Source organism: Hylaeus anthracinus, unplaced genomic scaffold (genome assembly GCF_026225885.1).
Source record: "Hylaeus anthracinus isolate JK02 unplaced genomic scaffold, UHH_iyHylAnth1.0_haploid 11982, whole genome shotgun sequence".
NCBI classification, from domain to species: domain Eukaryota; kingdom Metazoa; phylum Arthropoda; class Insecta; order Hymenoptera; family Colletidae; genus Hylaeus; species Hylaeus anthracinus.
The window spans coordinates 4,416,735-4,429,935 of NW_026534330.1; the positions used below are offsets into that span (position 1 = coordinate 4,416,735).

The 13,201-nt window shown below is 44.5% G+C and overlaps 1 protein-coding gene across 1 annotated transcript in view; it reads left to right on the forward strand.

The window, feature by feature from the left end:
- The window catches only part of LOC128886104 (neuroligin-4, Y-linked), a 266,124-nt gene that overhangs the window by 226,387 nt on the left and 26,536 nt on the right, over positions 1-13,201 (forward strand). Inside the window, exon 3 of the mRNA XM_054140678.1 lies at positions 7,363-7,560. Coding sequence (XP_053996653.1) covers positions 7,363-7,560 — 198 coding nt within the window. The remainder of the gene's footprint in view (positions 1-7,362; positions 7,561-13,201) is intronic.

The window sequence follows — 13,201 nt, forward strand, 5'->3', positions numbered from 1 at the left end:
CTGTTCCTCCTCTCTGGCTTGGAAAGCGAAAAACATCCCCCTCTGACGACCACGGCTGTAATATTGCCCGCGAAATTATTCGACCGCACGTTTCAGCCTTCCGCGAGTTTGGGAATGCACCGTTCGAAGTCGACGGAACTTTTATGCGGGAGCAAATTTTTGAAATAACAATGAAAGCTATCCAGAGGTGGGTTCGTTCATTGACTTCTCGCGAGAACATTATTTTGGTCGTGGGTATTATGTATAGAACAGTCCTGGCCAACACGCGTTAAATTCGGGTGATTTTCAATTTCTATTGAAAGTTTTGTTTCTCGTTGTATATGTACAAACAATATTATTTTAAAACTATGGAGTTCCGAAAATATAATTATTATTGGAAAATTAGGAATAATTTTCTTAGAAAGCAGAAACTCACCCCTGAGTATCCAACGAGCTGCTTCAATATGTATGCTTCATCGTCAATGCGTGTTTAGTGGAAGATGGAGGGCCTGACGTTATATTTGGATGCATCGACGTCTAGACCCAATAAGAATAAAGAAGATGTTTGACCGCGAGGCCACGCTGAAGGGATTGAAAGTTCTGGCAGGGTTGCCAGGCAACCAGGGCAGCTAAATCTAATAGGAAACTCATTACTGCCAGGTCTTTCGTTTCACCAAACTAAATTCTTGACTCTGCCTCCGCTTCCGTGACAGTGGCTGGCGCTGTTCCCATGTCTGGAGCTCGTCAGCTTCTTCGGGCGATGATACAGGCGTGGCAACATCAACGCGATCACTGTGGCTAAATCGAGTCCTTGCACCTGGAAATTAAAATTTTGAGAAACGTTCAATGCAATTCTTTACGGTATCCTGAAGTATATGTCATTCATTAGCTCTTCCAAAATCGTTGCATAGTTTCAACCCCCTTCGCTATGGGGGCAGTGACCAAAGGGATCGTGATTTCCAAGTTTGATCGTTTTCTTCTTCCTATTTCAATAAATGTGACTTTTCTCGTACGCTCGCATTGATTTGGCCTCGTTTGTAAATTCGAGTGACGTCAGCGCGAATCACGTGTTTCCAAAAATGAAGTCGAAGTCTGCGCGGAGATTAATCAAGATTTCACGTGGAGCCAATTGTCGAAAGGAAGTTTAACTTCTCGTAATCAAGGATCTGAAAGAAGAGGGGGAAGGATTGCGCAGAGGGAAGTGTGGGAAATCGAGCGTTTTGGAAATGCCCAGATGAGCTCCCTCTTTTCATCTCCCGGATTATTAGGGAGACGTTGTTCCGTAGAATTCGATCATCTAAGGGAGCCTCGCCTGGAGACTTATGTTAACACCTGACCCTCGAATTTCTTAGGGTAGTTACACGTAGAGAGGTCTGAGTGACTTTATTCTCGGGTGACAGATTACTTTGTAGGGATTGTTCATTTATAAATTGTCTTTTAAAGATTTAAAGCTTCGTGAAATTAGGATATTACAGGAATTTATTAAACTGTGTGAGAAGATGTAATAATCTCTGCGTCAGGAAGAAAAACTGTGGCTAAAGATAACAGAGGTATTTTTTAATTTACTTAAAAGTTATAAATATTGAGGATCGTTCGCTGATACATTTTCTAGTATAATGAATTCAATCATGGCAACGCATAAAATAAATACCAGCTTGTTGGAGACTCAAAAACGATTGTCCTCCAATCTGCGTACACACAAGCTTCTTTATGAATATTTATAGCGCATACAAAAATTGTTTCCTATACCAAAGAATAACAGTCTGCAACGCATCGAAGGGAACCCACTTCCAGGGAGCATTCGTTCCAAATATATGCTCGCGCTACTGTTTTTGATACAAATTGCTTGGGATATTCTCGAAATATTCCGTCTGCGCATTTTTGGTTCCGTGTCTCGTTCCAGTTGCTGAGCGAATAATCAAAGGGAATTCGGCACTTCGAGTGGACCAGATTTCCGTCCTTTAAACGTAATTCCCAGAGAAAACAGCGGGCCCGTCGGGTAAATTCCGAATTTTTAAGCTTGCCCGCCGTTAATTTTACATGGAAATGAAGCGGAATCCAGTTTCACAATGTCACGAATACGTTTCTCTTCCTCTATTTTCTTTTTTCGTTTTCTCTCTCATCTTTTTTCATTTTTCTTTTTTCTCTTTTTTTTTTTTTTTTTTTTTTACTCCACGGTTCGTGCATTTTCCTGGCCGTCCCTTCGGCCAGCTAAAGTGATGCCGCTGTACGTGTTCCGCGGCATGCGGAACGATATAACAAGGTTCCGTTTCTTGAATTACATTCCTGGCGTTTTGTACATCAGCGGGATTCCCCGTGCGCTTAACTCTGAATAACGTCCACGTTCGCGAAAACTGGACGGTCTAGTCGTTTAAATTTCGGACAGAAATTTCGAATAACGTGACGCCGTTGTTTCGTCCTGCTCTATTTTCTAAATTAATTACCGGATAAAAGGTAACTCCGAAATCTCCGTTCGGGGCGTGGTCGCGATTTTAACTTGAAAAATTTAAACATCACGAGAGGAAAATCTGCAGCCAAGTCGTTTTGTTTCTCTGAACATTTCGCGTTGCTTAAATCGCTGAATCGAGGTTATTTCAAGTAATTTCTAGAACGTTCTTTGTTTCTCGTTAATTGTCAGTAGCTATCTTCTAGATAAGGAGTTTCGTTAGAAAGACATTCGTCGCTTACGATCGGACCAAATCGAATAAATTTGAGCAGGTGGAGGAAAGTCACGGGTAGGTGATGGGGGGAAAAAAGAAGGAACAGGCTCAATGGGCGGAAAGGGGTTGGAGAGGGGAGCGGAATGGGGGCGGGAGGGGAGGGGAGGGGGGGGGGGGGAATATCGAAATTTGATTCCATCGTTACCCCGTTGAAACGGACGAGGCTCGGTTTTGGGACGCGCCGTGGCCGCAATTTTCGCTCTTCATTTTTCTCGTTTTTACTTCTGGCCTGGGCAAAAGTGACGCGTCGCTTTGTGCCGAACCGAAGAGCCGCGAGGTCGTTGCGAAAGGGGGCCAGGGGAACGGTGACGATATCCAGCCGCGACTGTGCACGCCCATGTACCGGAAAATTTAAATCAACGAGTAACGTTCAGCAGTTCCATTGTAACGAGAAGAATAGGGGACACGGAAGCGCAGCACGACAGATACTCCGGAGGTTGAATATCAAATGGGATATGACCGGTGGTGGTTTATTTCCATTCCAGTTTCGCGCGTGGTTCCACTTCCCAGAGTCCCCTTTCCCCCCTCCACTTGTTCATGCGTATCAAAGATCGGGATTTTTCGTGCAGGAGAAGGTTAGGTAGACGGCAAATCAAGTGGCTAGTCAATACATCTTAATCCATTCGCTGCCAAGTTCGAATCCATTGCAATTACTCAAGGGATAACTTTACAGCCTTTTGAGTCACGAAGTATTGCAAAAGAGGATCGTAAAATTTCTTTTTAAAACGACAAATTTAATATGACTTTTTAGTATCAAAATAATAACCTAGATTACGTTTCTCTATTTTCTAGAACAAGGTCCACCGAACCATGAGCCAACAATTTAGTTCTAGTACATATCACCACAAATTTAATTTGCTTCTTTTTCGATACATGGTAACCGAAGAGTACGAGTGGTGGCTTGACGACCTTGGTCGGCCAATATCTTCCGCTCTAACACCTGTTCGAACCATAAAAGATGCAACAGGATCCGTTCGCAGTTCCCTCGTCACTATTTTATTTTTCCCTTTCTTTTGGACGTTTGCGTGACGCGATTGCGTGCATGGTGAATGTTTAGACGCAACCCTGTAGCCACGATAACAAGGAAAAATTGCAAACGCGATCTTATCGTTAATGCTTCGTGCGTGCGAGCGAGCAACGCGATAGTCGATGTCGGAAGTGTCATTAGGGGTCCTCCGGATCGATCCAGTCGCTCATAATTCGTCGCCTATGACGCCACACAAAGAGTTTCTATATTTTATTAAAATTATTGGATCATTCAGATTTCAATGTTCATCAAGAAATCAAGTTTCATGCAAATCTAACTCTTGTAGTATTGCTCCGACAGCTTTGTGAATCTGCCTGAAAGGGCAAGTCGCGCGGGACCAGAGGGACCACGGTTTTCGAAGGGAAAGCCATGTTTGGTAATATGTCTGAAAGGTTCATCAATCACGCGTTATGCCGATGCGAACGGGAGCCCTAGAAAATCGCTAGGCAATATATTATCGCGGGAAATTGAGAATCGCGCATGCATATTCAGCATGCATTGTTTAGAGCGTAAGCGTTGCTTTAAACCTCGTTTTCATCGATCATCGCGGAGTGCGCCGAAATTGAGCGTGAAGGGTTCAATGCACGGTGGACTGACGAACGACCGACAATTTATTAACAACATTTACCCGCTGGAAAATAAACGACGCATTCTGTGCTTTTTAGGGCCGTCGTTAATTACAGTGCCTCTCTTCCCTGGAGGTTTGCGCAATTGTTCCGAAACGAAAATCAGAAAATTACGTTTGTGTGATTTTTGTGGTGTTGGAGTCTTACGGTCTTGGAATCTCAGGATCCTGGAGTCTCGGGGCGTTGGAGCTTTAGAATTTTGGAGTTTCAAAGTCTTAGGATCTTGGAGTCGTAAGGTCTCAAGGTTTTAGGGTCTTAAGCTTCTAAGGTTTTGGAATCTCAGAGTCTTAGAATTTTTCGAGTGATAAAATGTTAGCGTTTAATAGCGTCAAAAATAAAAAGCACGAAGAAAATGAATGATTGAAAAGTTTCAGAACCTGTTCTTCATTCTACCATCTTCTAATACTACCAAAACTCCTACACGTAAAATACCATAATGATAAGAGTACGTGGGTCCCAGGGCCGATGCTCCCGACGAATTGGAAAAATTGCGAGCTTCTCTTTAGTTAAAAATCACAGTAATGAAAAGTTCAGGTCGTGCTCTGCTCGACAAAAGGGAGCCAATTTTCGAAAGTTCGAAATCGAGCCGCGAGCGGAACAAAAGAATTCATTTCGAGAGCCCAGGACGGCTGGTTAATTGGCGTGTTCGTCGGAAAATTAATTTATCGGCGATCGTACAACGAGAAAATCGTCTGGAAATTCCAGCCCCGGGTGTAGTTACACCGTAGAAAAGGAAGAATGCGTTGCACGTTTTCGCGTCCTATTCTCTCGCGACTTCTTCCGTCGAGCGCTTCCCATTTCAACGAAATTAAATGTAAATTTCTATATTATTCCCAGCAATTTCGCGTAATATCCCCAGCTGGCTGTGCACACTCAAATTATTCGTCGGTTTCATACACACCGCGAGACGACGCTAAACACGCCGGTATTATTATGTCTGGTGGAAAATGCTCTCTACTTCTTCTGTTTGCGCTTTGCAGTTTCCAGTTTCCGTTGCAAAAGTCACGCTGAGAATGAAGATTGTTCGAATGGCCGAGGTTGGTGTATTAGACGTATAAGAATATGAAGGATATCTTTTCTAAAGATTATTTCATTCATTTCGCAAGTTTTGCTAGTGATTGCTCTTTCGCTCTTTTATTTTCGACCTGTACGAGGCGTTAAAAAGCTCATTGGCAGTTTAAAGGATCATTGGGATAGATTTAGATGTTCCTAGAACGAAGGTGTGCAAGACAGAGGTGAGGTCTCGCTATCGGGCTCATGAATTATCCTTAACGTTTATTTGCCAGTATCATGAAAGTTCTCAACCTTTTTCGCACCTTCCTGCAGCTAAGAGGATTACATCCCGTTACGTACACTTGCTCCTGGCGCGTTAGTCTTAACAAGGCAAGCGTTCTCCATCCTTCGAAAATAGGTCAACGTCGTTCGGCTATCTGTTCACGGGAAGCGTTGCCAAATCGATAATTTGGGAAGCTCGTCGACACTCGTCGAAAAATGCGCGCCCTCGAACACCCGGGAGCTGGTTGAAAGGAATTTCCAAGCGGCGAGTCGTTTCGTTTATCGTCGCGCAAACGAACAATTGCCAAAGGCTGGAAACCTCCAGGCCACGGAACTGCTTTGCTCGCTGTATTGCTCGAGCTTCTGAGAATTTTTGGTGCTGCGAATGTTCAAGCCAATTCTTCCTTTATCTTTTCGCTATTTTCAGATTATTTATTCGCGCACTTCACTTTGAAGGCAGTCGCTTGTACGCTTTACTTTGAAGTGTTCTTTACACTCAATTCGGCATAGTTGATTTAGTAAACAGATAAACACTCTGCTGGCAATAGAAAATGAAAGAATCATATTGGATAAATATGTATATAAATGAATACATATCGGGATTCGAAATGCACGTGCGTGTTTGCTAAACCAAAGGTGGCTCAAAACCGAGAGTGGAAACACGATATAAGGTAAACAAGTGGATAAATACTTGCGAAACTATTTCCCTAAACGCGGTAGACAGGGTGAAAAATGGCGGGCAAACGGTGGAAACCATCGGGTGCAATTAAACGAGAATGAATCTGGGACCAGTGCATTCGGCGATCAAATAATCGGACGATTTATTCGCCGCTGACCCGACGTGTTCTATTTTGCATATCGTTCCACCGCGCGAGATATCGCTATCAATCGATGCAGGCCATTGAAATAGTATTTATGGCAGACGGAAGCACCGGGGACCGGAAAGGCCGCAGCTACTCGGTCAAAAGTGTCTTTCGTATACGCGAGCTGGCTTCATTTCCTTTCCAAGGGATGCTGCGCTGGATCCTTATTCTACTCGGCACACTTTTCACCCAGGAAAGCTCCCTGTATACCCTCCCACGCGTTTACACACGTGTTTACAAGATTTTTCCAAGAGATATGGCACAATTCGCGGCGAATGCACATCCAGGTCTTGGTCAAGAACGCTCGATTTGCTACGTTTCCTTCTAGCGTCTTATCCTGCCACGAAAAACTTCTATATGCTTAGAAAAGCACTTTTACCTCTCTGCCTCGTTTAAGGGGGAAGGAAAATATTGGAAGAAAACTGGAGCACTACCAAAGAGGTGTGTCACATATATAACAATAATTATATAAGAAGAGGTTTCTTAGATAGTTGAATACATCCACAAAAATTCACACACACACGCATTCCTTAAATTTTTCCTCAAAGTAGAAATTACAAAAATTGCTCAAACAATTCCCCACAATCCCTCTTGTAATGTCCAGTCGTTAAAATGCATCAACCTTGCCAGTGGCCCATTTCGATAGGGAATAACGCGGTGGACAATTGCCTCGAACGATCGGTTCGAAGAAGCTCGTAAAGAATAATTTACAACCGCGATACGTAATCCGTGGTCCATAGTCGGCTGATCCGTCGATTCGAATTAATCCCGATTTTCGGCGGGTCCGGGTAATTTGGACGCGGTTACACGGCCGGCGCCGATAGCGCCGCAGACGGCCGCAGCGACCATAAGCGAGCTTGTTTTAATTACAGGCTTTCTAAATGCTAACACGGATTCGCACTTACGGTCCCCTGCGAATTACGGGCTGATGGACCAGATCGCGGCGCTGCATTGGGTGCAGGAGAACATCGGCTACTTCGGCGGCGATCCTGGAAACGTAACGTTGATAGGACACGGAACTGGCGCGGCCTGCGTCAACTTCCTGATGACCAGCCACGCTGTACCTGACGGTGAGTTTCAGCATTTTGTTTTTCTTTTCAATTTTCTGTGTTCGTGATCCTTTGAGAATTGGATGTGGAAAGACAATGGTAGAGCATAGTTTGGGATATTGACGTTTGAATATTGATAAAAGATGGTAAAATAGAGTAAACTGTCGATAAGGCTTGGTAAAGCAGAGCAATGTGTCGGTAAGGCTTGGTAAAGTAGAATCCTCTGTTAATAAGACTTATTCTCAAATATTCCTCGACCCATTCGTTCTTTAGATGTAAATGAGCTGAGATTTTATCCTGAAGTTCACAACGCCTCACGTCGTCGACACCCGAGCGTCCCGATACTCCAACCTTAATATTCCTCAGTCAGAATATCATACCAATTTTCAGGCACCCTTCACGAACCCTTCGTATATCAGAACCCTGTTCTACCAGCATGTAATTTACGAGTAAAGTAAAAAAAAGTCCCTCCCAATCCCCGGATGATCCCTAGATCCAGAGAATCCTTCGAAAGAGGGTTGGTTCTCGCAATTCAAATCAAAGAGGTTCATTCCGATATCGAAGGCGCCAGAACGCGTCAAAGAAAATGTACACGAAAAAACTCTAGACGGAGGGAGGGAGGTCAAACGAACCGCCCTAGCCAGCGGCGGTTCCCTGGGTCTCTTTAATCGAGTTACAGGTAATTCACCCCTCTTCGAGCGTGTCGAGGACAGGACGGCGGGTATTTTATTTCTGCCGTGCGCTGGCCCTTGGAATAATTAACGTCGGGTCACGCTAATACTTTTAACAACCGAGTCTAGAAATAACTGGCGGAATATTCAAGATTAAAGCGTTAGATGTAAACGAAGGGTGAATGGTACGGGAGGGGATGGGACGATGACAAGCCACAAAAACTGTCGCCAGATGCTGCCAGGTGTACGCGAACGCGGGATACTTCGCTTGGATTCGTCGACAAAGGGACGAGGTGACAAAAATGAAAAGGGATTCTCTTTAAACTCCGACACCCTGTTGAGGAGGTTGTAGAGGACGAAGCCGCAGTCTTTTCTATCAATTGCTCTCTTTATCGTATGCTTCAATTACCAACAAACCACCCACAGTATTATTTTCCATCGAGCTGCAAAGAATTTAATTTATTCCGCCCAAACTCTTCACCCCATCCCTCATAGACCATAATTTCCCGCGAGTGGCGATCGCAACGGGCATAAATTTCTTTCGAACTCGACACGGGCGTACCTCCGTGCAAAATTAATAACCAAACCCCTCTGAAAATCATTCCTTAGCTCGCTCCTTCGATGACGTTCGCGTGAGCGGAAACTGGTCGGGGTGTTTCAGCGTATGGAAGACAGATCGATCCTTAGGGAATAGGAGAGGGGGCGGGAAAAAGCAACAAAGTAGTCTGTCTGAGGGTTCGAGCTTATCGTTAACCCGACCGAACGATAATTCACTACAGCTGGAAACTGTCAATGGGAGTTAGGCCAGCTGATTCCACGCTAATTTATTGCGTCTGGAAAACCACCCCACTGCACGCCACTTCGTGCCGTTGGAGGCGGGATTAGATCCAATATCGCGGCTGAACCGGAATTAATTGCGCAACTAATTGCGACGAGGTTAGTTGAAATCTGCCTTGATTTGGAAATTGATAGGGGAATCAGGATGTATATATTGATCCTTTTTCTATTTACTTATCTTCTGTTTATCAAGGATTAGAAAGAGAAAGGGAGGGGAATCGTTACTGTCGGTAGGTCTCACTCGATTGATAAGACAGATAACATTATTGGCAATGCAGAGCAATCTATCGAAGCACTCTGTTGATAATTTCAACCACTTAGAGCTCTACCTTGACGAATCTTACCGACAGAATTGCGTTACATTACCGATGACATACTCTAGCTTGCTCACGCTAGAGTTATGTCGCGCATCCTAGCTCTAGACCTAGATACACAAGTGCCTCGCTAATTCCTGGTCTAATATTCCCATTTCTAGGAAGTCCAAGATCCCAAGTACTCCCAATACTCTAATAATTAAAGGTTCCAGTCTCCAGTACCCCCAGATTTGATACTGCCCATCATCCAACTCTCCAATTCTTAATCTTCTGAACACCTGCCACACCCAACTACCCCTAACATCCCATCCTGACATCCACTTCTACCAAACCATCAAAACAAATACTCGATTCCAATTCGCGAGGACCCGACGCACCACTGAGCAAGAATGTCGACCTTATTCTCGCGCTTTGATGTGGTCTCGCCACTCTTGATCCCCATCCACGTCCCCTCGCGGTCTCCATTCTGCCAGAGCTATCTGGCAGCGTGTCTGACTCCGCGGAAAGGGGACGACACCTCGCGCGACGTGGCTGCGGCGAGTTTAATCGCCTCCCGCGTCACACGTTCCAGAAAAGTCGAGTGGCATTACGAGCGGAAGGCTCGTCTAATGAGACCGCGGCCAGCAAATGCCACGCAACGCCGCCATTTGTGTCGTAAAATGCGCCGCGTAATTTGCGCTGATGGCATCAGCGTCCCTGGCAGCCGATGAATGACGGCAATTCTGTCCTCCGGGATCGTTTTAATGGAAAAAGCGAGCCACGTCGCCCTGGCTCTCGCACTCGTTTCGCCAGGATTTCCAGGCACGGGCTCTTTTCTTTTTTTAGTACTTCAAACGCGTGTCCCATTTAACGTGTCTCTTTTAGGTCGGTATCTTCTGTTCTTTATCTAACCTTATACGAACTCGGGGTGGTTCAGGAATTACGATAAGATCTCGGGTTGCTACTCTGAACATCTTTTGTCATTTGGGTTCCTTTGCGTTTTATAGTTTGGGGGAATAGCAGCAGAGTCTTGAATACTTGGGAAGGCTTTGTGCCATTCGTCTGCTTCAGGGGAATAATTGTGTTTATTTTGCAGCAGCATTAAAATTTAATATTTTCTGCGATGAATCGCGGGAATTATGGTTTGATAATTAATTGAAAGTGTAGGGTAACAAATTACTTCTATTTCGACTACTTCGCTCATTACGCCCTCGTATCGCGAAGGGTTATACATCTTTTTTTTAATTTCTTGGTTCCGAGGCTGCATGCGTGCACGGCAAGCCTAAAGAGTTCCAGCTTATTAACAGTCGTTTTTCATACCGTTTTTCGTGATTTATGCCCAGCTAGAACAAGTATTGATTTAATCTTAATGCGTTAGCTGTTCTGCAAGCACGGTAGCACGGCAAACGGCTTGAAAAAGTACCTTACACATTCGCAACTCGACTATTTCAGGCCGGCGGATGTCGTTTAAGACCATCAGGAAGCAATAAATAAAAGTACATGGAACGTGTAAGATGAAGGGTTCGAGAAACGCTCGAAATTAATGAAACTCTCGCCAGGATTTCTTGCGATATCAAGCACCTCCTTATCGATAACATTTTGTACCTCTGAATTTCTTTCCATTTTCAAGTCTCAAATTTTCTATTTACTCTGCAAATGTTCGAAAACGAAAGGCAATTTTTCAGACCGTACGTTGGGAAATTCAAAGAATATTTATTTTGTATAAATTATGCGTACAGAGCAGCGAATAATTCTGTTATCATTTTTCTCGAAGTTTGTTTTGTTCATGTTCAGTTTAAACGCGAGGTGAAACTCGTTTTCTTGTCAGGTACAAAAATCTGGTAATAAAAATATGTCGCTGCTACGCAAAGTAATATCGATGACCTCGAAAACACAGAAAAAATAAGCGTCTTAGAGGAGGAAAGGTCTTCGATCATAATATCCGTTCCTCCAAGGTGAACGATTTGTCTTCCCGATACATTATTTCGCACCTTCGGAAGTAACGGAGGCATAAATGGGGGTTTCGTGTTCTATGTTGCGCCAAAAAAAATCACTTTTTCGTTTTTGCATTTTCTTACACTTCGGTCTCAAGTAAACTACTTAGGTTTCAATGCTGGAATAAGATTATATGAAATGTTTGTACTTAACGATACACTGAGGTTTTCTTAATTATTTGCTTAGCATTGGTGAAAACTAAAAATATTTTCTGAACTATAAAACCACGCCAAATTGTGGGAGTTTCCTTGCATTTTGTCCTCGAGAAGGAACGACTATCCCCTTGAGGCGACCAAGACGAACGAAACACACTGTACAGCAGGGTAAAAATATCACCGGTTCTATATTTCGTCGGAATTGCGGCCAATATTGCTCGCGACCGATAAACAATTAATCTCGTCGATCGACGCCGGAAGTCTTCGCCGAAACGTCCCAATAAATCCGGCCCGGTTAATCTTAGCCAGCTCGCTCACGCTACGGAATTTATCAAGAGCTCTCTTGGCGGAACTTACATCCGCGAAAGTATCCGAGGCATTCGGTCGCAATTACTAAAATACCTCCGCGAGACGTTAACGTTGCCCTGGCACACGATCGAAATCACATCCCACCCCTGACACGGCGTTGCCCTTCCCCTACTTCAACCAAGCATTCTCTGATGGAATTTGATCCCGCGAATTTAATCTGCGCCGAACGGCAGATCCGAACGGATAATGCCCGCGGTTAGGAACTCTCTATCGCGTGGCAGACCAAACAGAATCAGAATCAGCTGCGATCTGCCAAAGGGGACCGCTCAGGGCCGCTCCATCTCGCTCCCTCTTGATTGCCTGCGAACGACCACTGCATTTTCGATTCGATTACGACGGTTTCAAGTATTCGTACTTGCCGTAGCGTGGAATTAAGGTGAGGTGCTTTTGGAGCAAGTGGGGAATGTGAGGATAACTCTTGGAATCATGTGTGTTTCTGAATGTCAATATACAGCCAGTCCAATAAGTATCCGTACCCTCTACGTTTATCGAAGAACTCTGTTTAAATTGAACGATAGGTTCAATATTTTCAAAGAAATGCTTCGTTATACTTCATATACAAATAGTTTTTACGTGTTTGTACACTCGTAATAAAAAAATGATTTGGAAACATTAAACCTGTCATCTAATTTAGACAAATTTCGTTATTAGACCTAGATGGTATGAATATTTATGGTACTGACTGTAAACAGTAGGTATGGTGTGATAGCTGATGGAATACTCTGTGTCGTAGCGATAATGACCCAACGACAACCGATACAGGGGTGTCTTGAACAATTCCGTCTGAGCATGGTTAATCGAGGAAGCCGAAACTGGGCCGATAACATCGATTCCCCGGTCCTCATGTTTTATTGAATACGCTCGTTGCCCGCAGCGCGAGTGCTCTCCTCTGGAGCCCGCCCTCGACCAAGAAAGAAATCGTTTCGTCGCAGACGACGCGAGGGAATATCACTCTGACGGTCAGAAAGCGCGCCGCGGAATGACCTCGTTAGGAGAGCGATTGGAATCATGGCTCGAGTCTTCCCCCCCGGCGATGGGCAGAGGAATTCTTCTAGCGATCTGTTTTTGGGGCGTCGAAAGCTCGCTCCTCCTAGAACGAGACAGAGTCCCTCTGGTTACCGACGAGATCGCAAACTTTCCGCTGATTTACCTCAATTTTATCGGAAGAACAGCAATTCAGTCGATCGAATTTTCTAGAATCCGTGCGACCGAACTCGCGGCAAACTGTCCTCCGTCCTCGACCACCGAGTTCCAAAGGAAGTCAGCAACAAATTTTCAACTCGATTGGAAAGTTGGACGACACCCAGCCTTATTCCACTGGTCATCGAGCCACATTGCGACT